Consider the following 21976-nt stretch of genomic DNA (forward strand, 5'->3'; position numbering starts at 1 on the left):
TCAACTGTGGTTGTTTTTAAAGGGCTTTATAAATAAAGTTGGTATGGTATGGTAAGCCTGGGCCCCTGGAGAGAGGGTCCAGACTGAGGCCAAGGGGAAAAAAACTCATAGCCATAGCACACATAAGCATGTGTGTAAGAGGAAAACATCATAGAACACAAAGGACATTAAAGACATTAAAAGAGCAGAGCTGATGCAACCAGCCATTTCTGCATACAGCTACAAAAGTAAAAATAACAACAACAAATAACAAACCATATACACTATGGTGGCCTCTGCAGCGTTCCACGTCTGCTGGGGTGGGGGGAGCATGGCCAGAGACAGGAGCAGACCTAAATAATTAACAAACATTTGTGATTAATCCAAGAATAAATTAAATTGCTGTGTTATAGTGTGTTTTTTTTGTCCGTCTGTCGCTTACGGTGGCTGGGAAGTGCAAAACACTTTTACATTTCACGAAATAAATTACAATTACAGAAAACAAATTATCATAAGACAAAACAACAAACAAAACTTATAATTTTAGAAACCAATTTAAAAATGAGACAACCATTTACAATGTCACAAACCACATTTAATAAAAAGCAAAACAACTTACAATTGCAGAAACCACATTAACAAAAGCCGAAAGGGAATGTCCCAAATCACAGATTGCCGGCTAAATCAACCAATCCATGTACTTCCTCATTTGGCCTTTACTTAAATGCTCCGACTAGTGCCAAATTTAATCAATAAACACAATAAATATACTTCTGTCATGACGTGGACTGTGATGACGCAAATTACTGCGTGGATTGCTTTCCCGGAATGCAAGCGAACCAGACTGGACACGGCGTGAAGGTATGTACATGATTTAACACTATAACAAGAAACAAACAAAAGGCGCGCACAAGGCGGAGATACAAACTTGGCTAAGAAAACAAAACTGACACATGGACAGAAACTATGGACATAAAACAAAACTCTCTAACTGTGACATGAAAAAACAAAACTTACGTGGCATGGTATGAAGCATAAACTATGGTCTCAAGGGTAAACAAGAGTATCAGGGTAACATGAGTAGTAGAGGTAGCATAAGTAGTAGAGGTAATGTCGCCAGGCCGACTGCCTGGCGACTGCAAGCCTAAATAATAAAGACCTGATTAGTGACAGGTGCGTGAGACATGAGGACAGGTGAACTAATCGGTCGTCATGGTGACAAAACAAACAAGAGTACACAAAGAGTCCAAAAACCAACAGAACATAACCAAACAAAACATGATCACAAAGACATGACAACTTCTAAGATTCCAACGCCTGGTCTATTAAAAGAAGATGAAGAGTTACATATAAAAGAGGGTACGGGAGTTCAAAACATCCATCCATCCATCCATTTTCTACCGCTTATTCCCTTCGGGGTCGCGGGGGGCGCTGGAGCCTATCTCAGCTACAATCGGGCGGAAGGCGGGGTACACCCTGGACAAGTCGCCACCTCATCGCAGGGCCAACACAGATAGACAGACAACATTCACACTCACATTCACACACTAGGGCCAAATTTTAGTGTTGCCAATCAACCTATCCCCAGGTGCATGTCTTTGGAGGTGGGAGGAAGCCGGAGTACCCGGAGGGAACCCACGCAGTCACGGGGAGAACATGCAAACTCCACACAGAAAGATCCCGAGGCCGGGATTGAACTCACGACTACTCAGGACCTTCGTATTGTGAGGCAGACACACTAACCCCTCTGCCACCGTGCTGCCCAGCCGTAATCAAAGCACATATTTTCATGTGTTTTAAAACTAATATTTCTAAGTAATAAAAGTTGTACTGGCATGGTATTATGAGTTCATTTAGTAGCAAATATAAACTGCCGTGTCAGCTTGCTACTGGGGACCAACTGAAAATGATCGTGTTCTGTGTTTTTTTTTTTTTACAACAGAAGTGTTCATATGTGACACCTCATGGAATTACAGCGAAACAATGAAAGACATACAAATATGTATTCATGCACACTGATCTGATGTCATTAGAATGATTGATTACAAAACGTACAGTAAACTATTAGCAGTAACCCTCGGGTAAGACCCAGGATATTGCTCAGCTGAGCTGGAACTACCATGAATTGATTAACGTGGACCCCGACTTAAACACGTTGAAAAACTTATTCGGGTGTTACCATTTAGTGGTCAATTGTATGGAATATGTATTGTACTGTGCAATCTACTAATAAAAGTTTCAATCAACCAATCAATCAAATGCCTTGGGAATCCCGAGGAGGAGCTGGACAAAGTAGCAGGGGGATGAGAGGGAAGTCTGGCCTTCTCTGCTTAGGCTGCTGCCTCTGCGACCTCACCTTGATAAGCGAAAGACAGATGGCTGGATGGATATTTGCTTTACCATTACTTCCCCTAACAGCCACAAGTCAAAACGTATCCCTTCCTGTCAATCTGATATTTGCTTCTGACATGCCTTGGTTCTTATTACACCAAACCATGTTCATGAATAGAGACTAGTGTCCCCCCCTTTTTATATGGAGTGTAATCATTTTATTTTCATGAAATGGAGCTGGTGTTGTAATCTTGGCATTATAGTTATTTTATTTATTAAATCATTTGGCACTAGATGGGGCATTTAAGTCAGTAGGTCGCAAACCTGTTTTTCCCACTTTGGTACATCTGCCCACCCTTTGGCACATAAGAATGGCTATGGCCACCTGGCCAACTTTGAGAACCACTGATTTAAGTGAGGACGTAAAGACTCGGTGGACATGCACAAATGATTGGTTGACTTAGCTGTCAATCTGTGATTTGGAACATTCCCTTTCCAGTTCCTACAATTGTTTAATGTGTTTTTTGAAATTTTAAGTTGTTTCGCTTTTTGTTAGTGTTGTCTGAAATTGGAAATTGTTAAATCTTTTTTAAACTTGGTTTCTGTAATTGAAAATTGTCTCACTTTTTGTTAGTGTTTCCTGAAATTGTTAATTATTTCGACTTTTTAATTTGGTTGCTGTACTTGTGTTGTTTTGTATTTTTTAAATGTGGTTTTACATATTTTAAGTTGTTTTGTCTTTTGTTAATTTGGTTTCTGTAATTGTAATTAGTTTCATGAAATGCAAAAGGTTTTGCACTTCCAGTCCACTGTAGTCGCTTACACACAGGCTGCAAGAGGGTTTACTCATTGGATCGGGGTCAGCAGCTGGACACTTTTGTTCTATAGGGGATTAAAATAAACTGAGTGAAAACTCCTGTCAGTCATCCACTCTCTTCGTCTCTGTGAGTGGAAACGGGGCAGCGAGCATACACACACAGAGAAGTTCTGTCTTGTATAATCAGTGTGTGAATGTGTGTGTGAATGTGGAAATAGTGTCAAAGCGCTTTGAGTTCCTTAAAAAAAAAAAAGGTAGAAAAGCGCTATACAAGTATAACCCATTGTACTTTAAATGTCAGTAACATAGTAGAAATGTTCTGGATCACCCCCCAAATGTACAGGTCACCTGTTCCTTATCCCGTTTCAGACATTTTCTAAATGTTTAATCAAAATCCGCCCATAGCTTCTACCTGACCGCCCGCAACAGTTAAATAACCTGGTGAAGGTTATACAAATTAGATATACCTTAGAGAATTCAGTGTGCAGATTGTATAACGTATAGATTTACTATCTAATAAAAATTACGGAAGTCAACACAGTCATTGTCCCAATAGCTAAGACAAGTAAAAATATAATTGTGTGTAGCATTATGGTCTGGGGCTGCATGAGTGCTGCTGGGACTGTGGAGTTCAATCAATCAATCAATCAATGTTTATTTATATAGCGCTAAATCACAAGTGTCTCAAAGGGCTGCACAAGCCACAACGACATCCTTGGTTCAGAGCCCACATAAGGGCAAGTTGTGGTTAATTCTAAAAATTGTCATGTCTGTGTGATCATGTTTTGTTTTAGTCATGTTCGGTTTTGTTTTTGGACTCTTTGTGCACTTTTTTTTGTTTTGTCACCATAGCAACCCATTAGTTTTCACCTGTCATGTCACGCACCTGTTTTCACTGATCATGTCACTGCTATTTAAGCCGGTCTGTTTCTGTTGTTCGTCCTGGTGACATTATCTATCCATCCATGCTACTGCTACCCATGATATTCCTGTTTACCATAGTTCATGCTTCATGCCATGCCACAGTAAGTGTTTTTGTTTCGTGTTTATAGTTTATTGCCTTTGTGCTAATCTTTTGGTTTCATTAGTCAAGTTTGTTCTCCACCATTGTGCGCGCCTTTTGTTTGCTTCTTTTTTTTGCTTCTTTTTTTTGTAGTTTGTTAGTGTTTTAATAAATCTTGTACTTACATTCACGCCTTGCACGCGCCGACTTTCGTTTGCATTCCGGGAAAACAAACTCCAAGGTCCACGTTATGACAAAAATAAACCGTGACATTGTGAACCAAAACATGATCCCCTTCCTCAAGAAACTTTTTTTTGAAGCACAGCTTGAAAATGACAAGTTTTATTATTTGTCGAAACGTGACACATAATAAAACATGGCACAGCATGCTCACAATAGGTCAGGGGTCTTCAGCGTTTTCTAGGCCAAGGACCCCCAAACTGATGGAGAGAAGTAGCAGGGAGCTACTTCCTACTTATCTTGTATACAACTATGAAAGGTATGCCTTGTTATTGTGCAATATTAAGAATATACAAATAACAGTATTTTGTCACTGGCACTCTAATTGCTAGCTGGCAACAAGCATGCTAATCGCTATCTGGCAACTAACGCACCAGTTGCTAGTTGACAAGTAGCGCTTCAATCGCTATCTGAAATGCTAACATGATGAATATAAATATGTATTCATGTTAACATTCAACTATATGGCAGTGTGTTGGCTCAATGCTCATGTGTATTTAAATGCATTTACATTTGTAGAAAAAGGGCAGGAGAAAAAATGAATAAAAAAAAAATCCACCAAATATTTCACAGTCCCCTGTTGAAGACCCCTGTAATCGGTGTACTAATTGTTTATGCCAGCTATTTAGACAATAATGGTATGTGTTGAGTGTTTCAGTAGATCAAAGTATCTCTATACTGCTGAACAAGCTGTGTACTGACTGATTAAAAGCACACTTTTTTTTTTATAGTTTTGAGCTTTGGGAAGATACAATAAAAATGGTTGCTGGAAGTGGTGTGTTTACTTTTATGAGATACTGCATACATGACACATTTTACATTTAAAGCTCCAAACAAATGAATGCCGGTGTGATGTGTGTCATTGTTCAGGAGGAGGAGGCCCTCTCTTATGTGGCGGGGTTCATGGTGGCCAATGACGTCAGCGCACGCGACTGGCAGATGAAGCGCAACGGAAAGCAGTGGCTGCTGGGAAAAACCTTTGAAAGCTTCTGTCCCCTCGGCCCTGCGTTAGTAACCACTGATGCTGTGCGAGGTGAGTCAGCGTTTGTGTTTAGTCACAACCTACCCTCCTAATGTGACATTTTAAAGATATAATACACTCACAGGGTACACAGTTACACTCTTGCCAAAGTTCTATCAAATATTCCACTTCTACAGATAATGCTCATTTTGATAATGATATATAACCTGCATAGATGGTTGTATTGGATTTCAGTAGATTGTGCAGGTGTACATCATGAATTGACAGTAAAAGTATTAAAAATCACTTCCAGACCCTCACAACTTGGGCATTCGCTGCCTGGTAAATGGAGACGAGGTCCAGAGCAGCAACACTGACCAGATGATCTTCAAGACCGAAGCGCTGATTGCCTGGGTGTCAAAGTGAGTACATACTAGTTTTTACGAGTGCCTTACAATTTTGTGCAATTTCATGCACTACATAACATCTACTCATTTGTAATCAAGAACATGGTAAATACATTGAAAAAAGTTACAAAAGTCACACAATTTGGAGTTCAAGTTGAGCTTTTTTTTGTTGTGGCTTGTGCAGCCCTTTGAGACACTTCTGGTTAAGGGCTATATTAAATAAACTTTGATTGATTGATTTAGTACCTCAAAAGTGAAAACAAAACTAAGGGTGTGTTCCTTACTTAAAAGAAAACTGCACTTTTTTTGGAATTTTCCTTCACAATCATGTAAGACTTGACTACAGATGTATTATTTTTTTAAATTAATTCTAAATAATAAATAAATGCGATCAAGAGTCCGCTTACAATGGAGCCTAAGGAAGCCGCTGTATTCTGCCTATAAAGCCCTTAAAAAAACATCCAAACATCTCCAATAAAGTATACATTTGATTTGATTTAGATTTATTAGGTCGCCGTTGGGGAAATTAATTTTCACTACTGTACATTTGAACAATAGACATTACACATCACAAACAAAAATAACAAAAAGACATCATACATGACCAACATATTTACAGGCTTGTCAGACAGCTGCTGTTTAGGGCGGCTATAGCTGCAGGGATAAGGCTTTTCCCGAGGCGGGCCCTCCGGAATTTAATAGTTCTGGACCTGTGATTTAGATCTGAGATGTTGGGTGCGGGTAGGCCGATGATTTTAGCTGCTATGTTTGTAATATTTGTCAGTTAGGTGCGGTTTGTTACAGAAAGCATAATAAAAAAACATGTGGAACAGTACAGAAGGATGGGTTGAACGATGCTTTGGTAAAGTAATAACAGAAGGTGAGGTGCAACGTATAGTCCTTTAAGTTTGCGGATGGCTGACAGTCTTTGTTGACTTTTTTTTTGACTGTCCGTGGTGTGCTGATCAAAGGTGAGTTTATACTGTAAGAATATATGTAAAGTAGTAACGGGCACATTTATAATAACATTTAATAGTTACGTTATGTTATAATTTTAAGCATACACGGCGCAATAATTTCAAAAACGCAATACAAAGTTTGCTTTTTTTTCTTCATCACTGATTACTGCTCACTGCAGACTTTATGAGAGCCAAAAAACATAATAAAACATCACTTACTGTACAATGTCTGCTGTCATTAGGATGCAGAGTGCTACGATGTTCATATATTCCCATTTAGATGAAGAATGTCTCATAATTTTCGCATAGAAATGGGGGTTGTCCAAGCGTCTTTTCGTGTCCTTCTCGGCCTTCCTGGGTCTAACGTGGATGTCAAAGTGTACCAACATGTCGGATTACATCCTCTGCCGCCTTCTGTCCAGGTGTGAGGCATGATTTATGATCTACATCAAACTTCAAAGGAGCAGGGAAGCGAGGAAACAGCAGACCACTCGATAATGTAAACATCGGGACACAAGGTAGTGATCACGGCGCCGCAATGAATAGTTTGTGTGCGTTAGCGATTATAATAACAATTTTACTAATACTCGGTTAATATTCAACTCATGAAATGTAAATGTAGTATTGTTGGCGCTTTTTGAATGGTTATTTATTGGATTTTATGGGCGGAATAGAGGACCTCCCATCAGCTCCGCTGTCTTTCCTAATGAGTGTAAACGACAGGCAAAATTCCAAAAAAGTGCAGTTCCTCTTAAGTGACACCAACCGCACTAATGCACCAAATAAGACAGTAATTGGGCGATTATTAGCGAAAGCTGAGTAAAAATCCTCCAAAGTAAGAGGTATGTGTAAATACAGTAGTTCCAAATACCTTTTTCTTTTCAAAAACCGGGTTTTGCTGTCCATTACAGTCAAGTTGAGCAGAAATGCCACCTCTCTGCAGCACATCTCTATGTGTAACTTTTTGGACTTCTTGATATAATAATATATAAATTATAATATCATTTATATCCTCTTTGTTACATCTGATCTAGTAAAAATCCAAAGTCCTATGGCTGGAGGTGGGAATCTTTGGGCATCATTCGATTCCGATTCTTGCGGTGATGATTCGATTCAAAACTGATTCTCAATCCAAGAAAATTATCGTAATGTATTATTTGGTACATAAACTATAATAAATAATTTTCAGAACAGTTTACAGGTTATACAAGCTCCTCTTGCCTGCTGACTTACATACAGTGCATCCGGAAAGTATTTACATCACTTCACTTTTTCCACATTTTGTTATGTTACAGCCTTATTCCAACATTTAAAAAATAAATTTTTGTCCTCAAAATTCTACATACAATAAATACCCTTCAAAGACAATGTGGACACATTTTTTTTAAGCTTTTTGAAATTAATTAAACAACTAAGAAATCACATGTACTGCACATAATTATTTACATATTTTTCTCAATAGTTAATTGATGCACCTTTGGGCAGTTTCTCCCATTCCTCTTTGCAGCACCTCTCAATCTCCAACATGTTGGATGAGAAGTGTTGGTTTTATGTGTGCCAAGCTTGTGGCATCGAATTCAAAAATACTTGAGACTGTTACCGCTGCCAAAAATGCATCAACAAAGTATTGAGCAAAGGCTGTAAATACTTATTTACATGTGATTTTGTTATTTGTTTTATCTTTAATAAATTTGCAAAATGTTTAAAAAAAAACATTTCACATTGTCATTATAAGGTATTAATTGATTCTATTTTGGAATAAGGCTGTAACATAAACTGTAGAACAGGTGAAACGCTGTGAATACTTTCCAGATTAACTGTATATGTGCAGTTTATTTACAAAAACCACAGATTGTTAATCAATCTAATAAAATACATTGGAGCAACGCCAACCTAATACCAGCTTTACAATGTTTCATAAATTATCAATACTAATAACAATATGAAATATTAGTTGTTAAATGTATTTAATCAAAAAATGTAGTCTTGAAACCCCCCCCCAAAAAAAGATTGCCGAAAATTATGAATCAATTTAGAATTGGAAGAAAAAAAATCGCAATATGGATGTGAATTGATTTTTGAGCACCCCAACCTATGAGCGTACGTAACACAAGTTCAAAGGATCATCACATCCACGGCTTTTTTGTTTTGTTGTGATGTCACCACCAAACCACCGATGGCAAAAGAGGAGAAGTGTAAGAAGAGAAGTGTAAGAACCAGAAATGGAACTTATTACGATTACTTTACAGCAACTAGAATACCAATATGTCTTCTGCCTGCCGACATGTATTCATTACTGCAGTGTTTCTTAACCATAGGCTGGCAAAAAATATCTGTTTCTCAGCTGTGGTCCACAGTTGTAATACACCTTTTCACCACTTGTGGCAGTAATGACAATATCAGTCATAGAGAAGTTTCTTCAGTGCAAAACATGTGACAAGAGTGGTGTAGCTGTATTATCATTGGCACTTCAGTTTTATTGACAATGTAGTTAGGAAACATATGCATTATCAATTTAGTTTATTTGAGCACAACATAATTTTATGTATATTAATTTAATCAGCTATTTATGAGTCCCTTTTTATGCAGTGTATTCATACTTATTTTTCTAATCATAATTCTAGTCCGAGTTGGTAAACTATTAATATTAAAAACGATTTCAATCAAAATAACAATGACTAAATAATAGTGATGTAACGGTTACAGTATTTCAGTTTTAAAGTCTTCTCAATAATACCGTGACGCGTGACGGTATCAAATGAAAACTTGGTGAGTGTAGTTTTCTTTTGGCATTTTAGTGTTGGCCTGGTCTGTAAATAAAGTACATCTTCCAGAATCCTCTGCGCAGCGCAGTAATGGCAAGATGGGGCGTTGAACGCTGTAAGCAGTAAGTGAAGTGTGTTTGTACTCATCGTAGATAACAAATTGTTTTTGGACATTAAATCTGTCCATAACTGGTTGAATTATGTTGTTACCAGACAGACAAACAAACAAGTCCAGGCCAAAACATAAACTCTTTGGCGGAGGTAAGAAAATCTGCGTTCTGCAAAACGAGCGTTTCCAAGGCAACACAGAGCCAGTCGGTCTCGTCACACCACATGATAACTCAATGACGACAACCTTCTTCTTTTTATACGTATACTTTACTGAGGGAACACAATAACAAACCGGCCACTGCCGTTCACATAACAGACTAAACACCGGAGCCCGCGCATAGAGCAATGCATGCTGGGAATTACCGTAAATACACTAAAAGAGTGTACCATAATAATGCGCAATGCAAAAACAGAACATTTACAATCTCCCACTTTTTCTTTTTAGTTTTTTTAACACAAAAAAATCACAGTCTATTATTAATGTCCATAAGTATGAAAATGTAAGAACATGGTGATCAACAAAAAAACTTATACAAAAAAAACTGTCCACAAAAGAATAGTCTCTATTCCAGTTTCCACTCTCCAACACTGAGTGCCTTTAGGAGCTGAAGTGCGGATGCACCTCGTTTTGTCAAACAGTCAGCTAGCTGCTCTCCAGTAGGTGCCCAGAGAATCTGTTGAATTCTTTTACACTGAAGAAGTTCTTTGATGCCACTTATTTCAAGGCGGAGCCTTTTCTCTGTCACTGACTTAGTAGACTTGATGGCGTCTGCAAGGGAGTGGTTATCAGTGACACAAACTATTGGTAAGACATGTTGTGATACATTCCCTGTGGTAAGTTCTGCATGAAGGTCAGATAAAGAAATGGCACTGTCAACAGCATCGGCAAGGGCAAGAGTTTCTCCAGCAAGAGTGCTCCGTACGACTCTTCTGATCTTTTTTGACTGCCAATACACAGGGGTGAATCTTCCTTCCTCACCCATCAGCAGAATGAGATGTCCCCCTTGAGTGCCTCCATCTGTAAGGTTTCCCAGCGAGGCGTCGCAGAACACTACTAGCTTTAGAGAACTGTCTTTTCCCAGGTTCTGAAACTTCAGTGTCACATGTTCTGATTTCAATTTTCTCACCACCTTGTTTGTGTCATGTAAAGTCTGCACAGTAGCATGTTTTATGTTAGCTGCAAGGACACATGTATCAAACATAATATCCGGTCTACTTTGTCTGGCAACCCACAGAAGTTGACCTATTTTTGATCTCAGGTCATCAATTTCACTTTCAGTCAAAAGAGCATCCCGTCTCATGGCTCTGGAGATGTCTATGTGAATTGGCTGGAGATTCTGTATGTAATTGTCTTGATGCATACATGTTACTCCATTTGCAGTGACGTACTCCATGCCTACATAGCGAAAGCTGTCATGTTCTTCTCTGCCCACTTGAAAGGCAGATTGCAGGTGAGGGATTACAGTTGTTGTGAAAATCTGTGAACCACCCCAGATGAAATCATCAACATGACAAGCAAGCACCCCAGACACATTACAATCTTTATCCAACCAATAAAATATAGCAGGGTCAATTTGTGACATCTTTCCTCCAGTTTGCAACATTGTTTCTTTAACCCTATTGTACTAGTACAGTGATGCATCATTTAGTCCATAAACACATTTGTTTAGCTTCCATAGAGTTCCCTCACTCTTGGCTTCAGGTGGTGGACAAACATAGATGTCTCGGGATAACTCATTTCCTTGAAGGAATGCTGACTTAATGTCCATAGAGTGGGGTGTCCATCGGTTTTGACATATCACAGACATGAGTAGTCTAAGAGACTCTGAGGCACATGTTGGCGAGTCTTTTGGGAGATCTTTTGTGTTTAGCTCTTCAAATCCTCTCGCCACTAGCCTTGCTTTTGGAACTATGCCGTCTGGTGTGTCTTTGAGTGTACACACCCATCTTGTGGAAATGCATTTTTGTCCCATGTTTTTTACTTCATCAAACACACCGTGTTTCTCCCAGTTACTGATTTCAGTAAGTTTAGCTGATTCAAATGACACATCCTTTGTAACAAGTACATCCTCGTGATCAGATGGCTGTTCCACCCTGTCCAATGACTAAATCTGCAGTGTGTCAACCTGTGAAAGGTCAGCTGACCTTGTTGTGCCAGTGAGGTTAACTGGCTCAGTGTACTCCAGATTGTACCAGTTCTTGTGTTTTCCAGTTGCCTTTCCCGCTCGACCTAGCACTTTTGCTGTGTGTGAAATTCCAGTGTCTCTTTCCACATACTTAATGAATTGTCCTGCCTTTAGATTCATACTACGGTCTGTTCTTATGATAGAAGGTTGTCTGTCAGATGGATCATTATCTTGCTCATTGCTGTCTCTGTCATTATTAGAGCTCCCTGCCGCATTCTCTGTGTTAGGCACACTGTCTCCATCACTAGATACAGTATTGGGTAGATCTTCAACATGTTCAATGCCACATTCTGCTGCATTAAGTTCTGTCTGGCTTTCTTGGCTGTCACGAGACGTGTCAGTGTAGTGATCTGTGGCCTTGCGCAGTCTACAGCGATGCACCCGGACATAGGAGCCTCCATGTCTAACAAATATTACCACCTCGTCTCGTCCAATTACCACCCCAGGGCCTTTCCATTCATTGCAGTCCATTCTTTTGTAGTACACTTTATCTCCAGTTTCGTAGTATTCATCTGTGCTGCGAAGCTGTGTGCGCAGAGCTCTCCTGATTCTCTCAGAGCACTCTGCCTCAGTAAACGCTGTCCTTGCTTCATGTAATGCTGAAATGTGCTGTCCTACCCATTTACTCATGGTAGTGCCCTCCAGGGCAGGTGGTTTATCAACCAGCACAGAAGGTAGGTTCGGGTTTTGTCCAAACACCAGCTGGTATGGACTAAATCCATGCACATTGTGCATTGTATTCTTTGCCATCAAGGCCCAATCTAGGGCTGTTTTCCAGTCACAAACACTGCTTTTCTTCACTTTTAACAGGATCTCTATAAGGGTCTGGTTATGTCTTTCCATCAATCCATTACTCCATGGACTGTAGGCAGCAGTGGTTTTCACTTCAATATTAAAGTTCTCAGCCATGTCCCTCATTTCCTCGTTATTGAATTCACCTCCATTGTCACAAAAAAATCTTAGATGGGACTCCATGAACACTCACCCAGGAATGAATAAAGTGCCTCACAATTTCACTGGATTTTTTTGTTGTAACAATGCTACCAGCACTGAACCTGGTGAAGTGATCAATCATGTGGAGGTACCACACATTTGGTTCTAGCTCGTGTAGATCTAATGCCACAGTTTCATTGTACGTTGAAGCCATTGGTAGACCAACTGATGGCTTTGGTTTGGGCTTGTTGTACTTGAGACATGTTTCACAGCTACTTACGATGTCATTCAGAATAGTAACACTCTCATCATCATTACTTCCAGCACTAATTAGTAATTTTTTGAGTTTATCAACTGAGGCATGTCCAAACTGCTTGTGAAGTTTCACCAATACTTTGAGTTTTTCATCTTTACTCATGCCATCTCTTATGGCCAGAACTTCATCAGTTTGGGGTTCATTCTCACGGGTGGCTGTGCAATCTCTGTCCACTATGTTTACACAGTAGTGTCCTGAGGATGTAATCTCAAGAGGCACTGGTTTCTGAAACATTGTGGCTTTATCATTCTCAATGTCAAGCACTGCTTTTGCCCTCTTAAGTGACGTTTTACTTAGTAGTAAAGGAATGTTCACTGAGACCACCTCAGTCTCTATGTGGCACCTGTTTTGTCCTATTTTTGCTGGGACTTTTACTTTTTTTATGGAATGAACAACTTGTCCATCACCAAACTTAAAAGCTCTTCTACTCTGTGTATTTTCAATTTTTTTCTTGTCACTCTCCTTCAGTGTATGAATGTCATTCTCCAGCCATTTTTCACCACAGACTGTTCTGGTGCATGCAGTGTCAATTACTTCTACCATGAATATTTCAGCATCAGAAACTGACTCTTTAGAAAACAAAGTAACATTGCACTCTTCAATTGTTTCTGTCTCTGCATTTTCCTCTGTCATTTTTACATGTTCCGCCTTATTTGGGCAGTCCTTAGCCCAGTGAAATGTACTCTGGCAAATAGCGCACTTAGATCTTCTGCCAAACCTATCCAGTGGGTTTGAGCCAGTCAATGGCGCCCTCTTTTGGTCGGGTTGGGAACGAAATTTCCTTCCGTCTCTTTTCCTTTGATCCACATAAAAAGCAACATCTTCGCGCATGTGAATTCCCCCGCTGCATGTGGGCGGCTGCACATTGTCTCCAAAAATCCTTTTTAAAGCTGACTTCATGCTTGCAAATGTAAGTGTTGAACAAGCTGTAAGCGCAAGCTGTTTATCTTTAACATCGAGACTGGCTGTATCCAACAACTTGAATGCTAAAACAGCGTCGGGAAGAACCATGTCAAATTTGCGCATTTTGTTGTACCTCTGCTCGAACTGAACGATGTAATCCACCATGGAAACTTCGTTTTCTCTCCGAATCTTGTCAAAGTCCGTGTATGCATCATAAGCTCTGTCCTTTTCTTCTTTTAACAATACATTATCCAATGCCTTTACAAGGGTCTTCATCCCGTCATCTTTGTTCAAATCATCCGCAGGTATTTCCAAAGCTGTATCTCTAGCTCTCCCCCTCAGTGAGAGAGCAACAGCTAATGCTTGTTTCTCCTTATCCAGATCGGTAACACGTATCCACATTTCAACCTCATTTTTCCAGCTCTCATATGACTTCTTTTCTTCAAACGCAGGAGGGACTCTGTAGTTAGCGTTGTTAGACATCCTCTGCTACCATTGATAACTCAATGACGACAACCTTCTTCTTTTTATACGTATACTTTACTGAGGGAACACAATAACAAACCGGCCACTGCCGTTCACATAACAGACTAAACACCGGAGCCCGCGCATAGAGCAATGCATGCTGGGAATTACCGTAAATACACTAAAAGAGTGTACCATAATAATGCGTAATGCAAAAACAGAACATTTACACCACACGGCGGGAAATCATTCAAAAAAATGTTCAATGAGGGAAGTACGAGTAAACTAAAAAGCTACCTGATACATCCTGAATCCATCTATTTTTCAACTGCTTGTCTGTGGATGATGTGGTGGGGCTGGAGCCTATTCAAGCTGCACTCAGGTGGTAGGCAGGGCTGCAGAAGTCACCACCTCAAGCCTTCACACAGAAAATATATTTGAAGCCAGTGAAACCAAACATCAGTGTGAACCAACAGGTATAAAAGAAAGGGCATCTCTATCCTCCTTCAAAACCGCAATAAAAGTTCACCTCCAGGCAGCTACAACCCTAAACTAACACCCTCCCCGGATTGCTAATAATCAAATGTAAACAATCAAATGCAGATACTTTTTCTTTTTCTTATGCCTTCTGATCTCTCTCTCTCTCTCTCTATGTCCACTACTTGATGTCCATATCCCCCCCCCCCACACCCCTGATTGTAAATAATGTAAATAATTCAATGTGATTATCTTGTGTGATGACTGTATTATGATGATAGTATATATGATAGTATATATCTGTATCATGAATCAATTTAAGTGGACCCCGACTTAAACAAGTTGAAAAACGTATTCGGGTGTTACCATTTAGTGGTCAATTGTACGGAATATGTACTTCATTGTGCAACCTACTAATAAAAGTCTCAATCAAAATCAATCAAAGTATTTACATTATTAAAAGTTATATTGATAATTTGCTTTTCTGAGAAACATCTTCCAGACTGATATAAAAATGACCAATGTAGAACACACTGCTTCCCATAATGTAAAAGTTGAAAGACACTAAACTGTACATTATTGTTTTACACTGGATATGTGCTTGAAAGAGTAGATGTTCCTAATTATTTGCACTTAGACATACTTGTTTGTAGTAACGAATATGATTAAAACATTTTAGCATTAGGTTTGTGTTCAATTACAGTAAGTGTGTTTATCCTAAACATTACAGACACTTCATTTTACACACTATGACATTTTTACCAAGCTTTTTTTTTTTTTAGACATATACCGCAATAATATTGTACTGCAGCCTTAATACCGTGATAATATCGTACTGTGAGATTTTTAACCGTTACAGCCCCAATAATTAAGTGTTAATATTTGCGTGGGCCCCCGGGCTCCTATGTTGTGGAAAAGTTGGGCCTCAAGGTCAAAAAGGTCAAGAACTCCTGGATTACAGTACAGTAATTCTCTGTTAAACACTTTCCTGTGCTCTCTCCATTATGTGTCTATGAGGTAATATTCAAAAGAACGAGAAGTTTTACTCCATTTCAGTTGAGTTATACCCCGGCTAACTTTTGTTTTTTCTTTTGTTACACTTCTATGTAGGAATGTTACTTCAAACATTGCCTATACACTTAATACAATTTACCATGGAGACATTTCCACTGTAAGGTCTTATAAAGTAAAATAAAGTGCACGTGAAAAGTGATAAGTCAGTAATAATTAGGAGGCACTGAGCATGCTAGTAGTACCTCTTTAAAATATGTCTTACCTCGCTTCTGCTTCTTGTCAGGTTTGTGACTTTAACTCCTGGTGACGTGTTCCTGACAGGCACCCCTCCTGGTGTGGGTGTTTTCAGAAAGCCGCCCGTCTTCCTCAAGGTGTGTGATGTAGTTGATAAAAATGCAGTACAAGCTGTGAGTGTGTTTGTCAGTGCACACTAAACCTTCACATTCACGTTATAAGCATCCATACTTTTTCTATACTGCTTGGGTGAGCTGGAGCCTATCCCAGCTGACTTCGGGGGAGAGGCGGAGTACCAATCGCAAGGCACATATAGACCAAAAACATTCACACGCATTACTGATTCAGGGCCTGATTTACTAAGATCTAAATACTATGTGGTAAATAGCATTTGCAATCTATAAAACAGTGTGTGCTATTAGTGGGTGTGTTGCATGCTATTTACTAACCCTGCATGTGCAATTGTAAATTGGTGCAGGTGAGGATTTTGCGTGTACTATACGGGGCATCACCATGGAGACACTCCTATCCTCTTTACTGCACATTCATGTTATCATGCTCCTACCTCTATGTTTCAAACATGCCGGAGACATTTACCACTTTTTATGGGCATTTTAGGCACAGTTCAAAGTGGATTTACAGTGAAACCTACTTTCCCCCCCCCTATTTTCAGCACTGTAGGTGTGCTCATGGGAGAGAGGCTGCACTTACTGTGCTAACGACGCAAACAATGCATACTTCAAGAAGTTTTATTCATATAAGAAATATTTTATTAATATATATTCTATGTGAAAAAACGAACGTCATTAAAAAAATATTAAATACTAAACGCATCAATTGAATTTGTTTTAATCAGCTTCTTAAGTTATCTAGCATCTATAGAATTATAAAATGATGTTGCTGAATAGATGATGAGTGTAATATTTTTTATTTCTGACCATCCAAAAGGTTGGCACACACATTTATGACGGAGGATTCTCTGTCCATCGTCTGTCTGTGCAGCGCAAGCACCGATCATGCAGCCGTGCATGGAACTGTCAGTTTGCACGTCCTTTGGACACGTGCTAAATAGTGCTTGAAAAACGGTGATGAATGTTAATGAGTCACATTGCGCGTGCTAAATTATGAGCATACATTTTGCATATTCATGAAGACATATTCAAAATAGATCGCAAGCCTTATTCTGCTCACTTTACAGGCCCAATACACTTTGCACACGTTTAGTAGATCAGCTTTGTGTGTGCTATCAGGTTTGCGCATGTTTTCGTACACGCAAACCTATAGTAAATCCGGCCTTTAGTTTCCAGACTACAACATTAAGTACACCAAACAATCTATTACAAGAACTGTATCACAAAGTCTGCCTTCACAAATTATTTTTGATTGATATGCTTACTTAACAATATTACCATTATTGTATTGCATCTCATTAAATTGTGCAGCTGTAATGTGGCTGTTTGTGTATTGGTACCAGTATTTTGGTCCTGATAAGAAGGTTCTGTCTTTCAGAAAGGCGATGTGGTGGAGTGCCAAATAGACCAGCTAGGCTCCATCATCAACAAAGTCATCTAAACCTCTGCCAAGCCTTATCAACATTACCAGTTGCACTTTTCATCCAGAAATAAAACATTATAATTTATGGACCATATCTTGATTGTCTGTAAGATAAGGTTTTACAAATTTTTATGTGCCTGCAAGAAATGTAGGATTTTGTTGAGTCATTTTGTTGAATTAGCACTAGGGTTTCAAAGCCAAGGTACATTTTGCAGACATATTTCATATATGCACATCTTTACATTATATTATGGGTTTTGCATTTGGACTGAACAGTACATGCTGACCAACGCTGGGGGGCAGTAGAGTTTCATGCTGGTTTTGCACTGTGACAGGATTTTGCTGGGGTGAACGCTGCTAAAGCTCTTTTTAGTCAATCAGTTGAGGTGCAACTCATGACTGTTTTTACAAGGCCAACAGTTATGACTTGCTTAGGAAAATGAATTAAAATAATTCGAACGTATTGTCTTTATAAACAAAAATACTCAATGTAGCATTTAGTTAAACAATGACATGAGCAAAAGTGGGCCTCACTGGCATGTGCATCTGTTATCTTCAGACAACGGAAAAAACAGAGTTTATAAGCAAGCTTGTTGCAAACAAAAGCCCCCCATTCAGTGTAAACATGGGGAAATCACTCTGCATCATCATCCCCTCACAGCTGATTACAGCAACCTCGTAATCTTTGTCTCCCGCAGCTTTATGCTAATGATATTACAAAAGAGAAAAAAACAAACTTTAAATCAATGTCTCATATCTGAAAAATCAGATTGCAATTAACCCCAAAAGGCCTTTGCGGCTCAGCGGGCAACCTTTCTAACGCAGAACCGTCTTTGACGTCAATGAGTTTAGGACTGCAGTATCACCGCCTCCTACTGTTTATCAATTGTAAAGGTACTTGGAGATGAAGCGCTGCACTTTCTGCCTGTTTGCTGGTAACTTGAACAAGGATGTGACTCCCATGAAGACTCCTTCTTCACGCTGCTCCTCCATGAGGACCTGACGGAAACACAAACATAGAGGCGACACTATTACTTAATAATAATAATGGATTAGATCTAAATAGCGTTTTTTTATGACTCAAAGCGCACAACACAACTAAAATAAATTCACTCCCTCCACATTCTTACATTGATGCTGGTATTTATAGTTGTAATATTATTGGGTATGTAACTAATCACTCTTTTTGGTACTGTGTCAGTTGTAAGTTCACAGTTCGGTCTGGAACAAAATGCAAAACAAAACGGCTTAGCGTTTGTGTAAACATTCTTAGAAACATAAAAAAACAGCAAACTCCCGCTAGGTAATCTTTCCATAAGTCAAATTCTCAAATAAAAAATGATAAATATGACAACATATTGTAGGTTTAGTATTGGTTTACTCCACTTATTTCAGGGAAAGTGTGATGATGCAGACGTGCAAGTTCCTTTTTGGCTTCCAAGCACCATTAAAGGGGAACTGCATTTGTGGGGAATTATGCCTATCATTCACAATCATAATAGGAGACAAGAACAATTTTTTTTTTTTTTAAAGATTCTAATTAAGGAAAAAGAACAACCTTCCAAGGTGCGGTTAATGAGTCACCATTGTAGCCTAATACACTTCAAAACCCTCCATCAATGTTTTGTATACACATTGCAAGCATATATATATAAAATGTAGTAACGGACATGTTCATAACAATATTAAACTATACAATATTTACCGTATTTTGGTCATTTTAAACATTACCGAAACTTATTTCCTGTGCGCATTTATTTCAGTGTCCATAGCAACGCACTTCCTACTTCTGGAAACAAACCCGTGTGTTTTCTAATCATGGCAGACTTTGTAATAGGTGGGGAAGATGACACATTTTTGTACAATTAGGATTCACAAGCTTTTTTTTTTTTAACATGAATGTACGAAGGATAAACTGCTGATTATAGAAGCTCAGCAAGCACAACAACAGGGTGAAAGGTTGGAGCAGACGGAAGCCGAGAAAGTCCGGACCAGCGTGACTTGACAGTGTAAATATGGAGCTTGGAGCCAAGCTATTCCGACGTAAATGGAGTGCATAACCACAATTAACTGGAATAAAAATGTCTCCGGCCAGCTCGACCAAACAGACAAATGTCCGAGTGAGTCACTATAATATTGATCATGACACATGCAGCACTGATCATGCTTGTCATTACAACACATACATTGTCAAGCTGTGTACAAACAAAGCATGAAATGTGGGCTAATACTTTACAGATACTGTAATATGATTATTTATATTTTTCAGTCAGTACAGATTGGTGTCCTATCGCAGTGTGTGGTGCATTACAAATTCAAAAGCCATTCAGCAGCTGACGCAGAAGCTAGCTTATGGCTAATACCATAGCGTGCGGTCGCAAAGCGATGTGTTGATACGCTAGAAAAGCAGTATTTAGTGTTTACTCTTACAATAACAATGTTGCTACAGCTTAGTTATTATACAGGTTACGGAACATAAATGAAATATTGTTGGTTTTTGGATGCACTTTTAAAGTGATTTAGAGGCAGAATGGATTGCTACCAATAGCTGCATTGCTAACCACATAGGCCAGGGGTGTCAAACTCCTTTTAGCTCGGGGCCGCATGGAGGAAAATCTGTGCACACGCGAGCCGGACTATTGAAATCATGGCATTAAAATGAAAAAATAAAGACAACCTCAGATTGTTTTCTTTGTCTCATTTTGGCCAAAAAATAGAACAAACACATTCTGAAAATATTACAATAAAAATATAGAAAAAAGTTTGTCTGCGGTAAAGTTTAGATCCCTGAAGGAAAGAAGAAAGTGAATGAATAAATTTACATATGCATAAAAATGTATTTTCTTTTGTATTATTTTTTTAATGAATGAAGTAACGTTTATGACAACCGTTTTCCAAAACGCTATATAGAATGTGTATATAACAGGATAATGCATACATTTATCATTTGTTTTCAAAACAGTTACAAAAAAGTGGGACCCCAAAAATGTACTATGGGACCCCATTTTTATGACTTGATCGAGTCCCTGGGACCCCATTTTGAAAATTCCTAGCGCCAACACTGATGGATTATTGGTGCGTGCAAAACAGCAGCAGGCAGCTGTGGCCTGCGGACCGGTTCTAATACTAATCAAATATCACCCCGGGGGCCATAGATCATTCATAGGTAATTCATTCACAGGCTTTGACTCTGACACCCCTGGCCTAGAACGAGACGATTATTACAAATTAAAATTTTACCGGAAAGGCCAAGTGTTCCCAAACAGGAGACTTTAAGGAAGAGGGTTTTCAAGCTCTGGCTTCTCCTTGACACATTGACTCCTGCACGATTAATTTGTGAAGTGAATTATATTTATATAGCACTTTTCTCTAGTGACTCAAAGCACTTTACATAGTGAAACCCAATACCTAAGTTACATTTAAACCAGTGTGGGTGGCACTGGGAGCAGGTGGGTAAAGTGTCTTGCCCAAGGACACAACGCCAGTGACTAGGATGGCGGACGCGGGAATCGAACCTGGAACCCTCAAGTTGCTGGCACGGCCACTCTACCAACCGAGCTATGCCGGCCCAAAGAGATGTGTACACAGTGAACACGTGAGTCACTCACTGTATACCATGTGGGAACTAAAACCTATTACGAATGAATGTCCTGTTACACCCCTCGCATAAGAAATAATAATTGGGACGGAAGAAATAAATCATGTGAAAGTTATGTTAAAGAGGAGAAATGACAGAGCCCTGTTCCCACAGCTTGATCTAAATTCATACGATATTTCCTGTGGACATCACATGATTTGACACGCAAGGAAAAAAAAGCAGATCAGATCATTTCAGATCCTGGAAACAAGACATCGACTGTTTCTGACCCCGATAAGAGAGTTGATAATTGCCTCTTGCAATAATTGCCAATATATAGGTCAATGGGGCTCTATTTTTAAATGCAATGATTCCCATCTCACACATGATAGCAGAGGCTGAAGAGCTGACTCGTCAATGAGGAGAGCAGGAGATTGGAGAGTTTTTGCCACTTTGATGTGCGCGTATACACGCTACATCACGCCTGCTGCGAGTGGCCGACCCTCGCCGGCGTCAGGAGAATAGATTTCACTTTACATCTCTTCGGAGACTGAAGATTTTGGATTGAAGCTTTTCTCCTTGGCTTTGAACCTCACAGGTTCAGAGAAGATGAGATGCGATCCATTTGAAGGCGACCTCTCGTGGCCTCCCTTCTTGCACTGAATCTCAAACTGTGATCATCAAGCATTTATCGGGGGGCCTTGTCAAAGCTTTTGTTTTATTCATTCATATATTAGGTCACCC

The 21976-nt window shown here is 39.3% G+C and overlaps 2 protein-coding genes across 7 annotated transcripts in view; one reads left to right on the forward strand and one right to left on the reverse strand.

Annotated features, from left to right (window-relative positions):
• Positions 1-17764, forward strand: part of fahd2a (fumarylacetoacetate hydrolase domain containing 2A) — a 23608-nt gene extending 5844 nt beyond the window's left edge. For all 3 annotated transcript variants that reach the window (XM_062025624.1, XM_062025625.1, XM_062025626.1), the window contains exons 5-8: positions 5241-5403; positions 5645-5753; positions 16151-16238; positions 17611-17764. In XM_062025624.1, coding sequence (XP_061881608.1) covers positions 5241-5403; positions 5645-5753; positions 16151-16238; positions 17611-17673 — 423 coding nt within the window. In that variant the 3' untranslated portion in view covers positions 17674-17764. The remainder of the gene's footprint in view (positions 1-5240; positions 5404-5644; positions 5754-16150; positions 16239-17610) is intronic.
• Positions 17158-21976, reverse strand: part of gpat2 (glycerol-3-phosphate acyltransferase 2, mitochondrial) — a 360723-nt gene continuing 355904 nt past the window's right edge. For 2 of the 4 annotated variants that reach the window (XM_062025622.1, XM_062025621.1), the window contains exon 23: positions 17158-18654. In XM_062025622.1, the coding sequence (XP_061881606.1) occupies positions 18538-18654 (117 nt within the window). In that variant the 3' untranslated portion in view covers positions 17158-18537. The remainder of the gene's footprint in view (positions 18655-21976) is intronic. The other 2 variants (XM_062025619.1, XM_062025620.1) reach the window with 1 other exon arrangement.

Source organism: Entelurus aequoreus, linkage group LG17 (genome assembly GCF_033978785.1).
Source record: "Entelurus aequoreus isolate RoL-2023_Sb linkage group LG17, RoL_Eaeq_v1.1, whole genome shotgun sequence".
NCBI lineage: Eukaryota > Metazoa > Chordata > Actinopteri > Syngnathiformes > Syngnathidae > Entelurus > Entelurus aequoreus.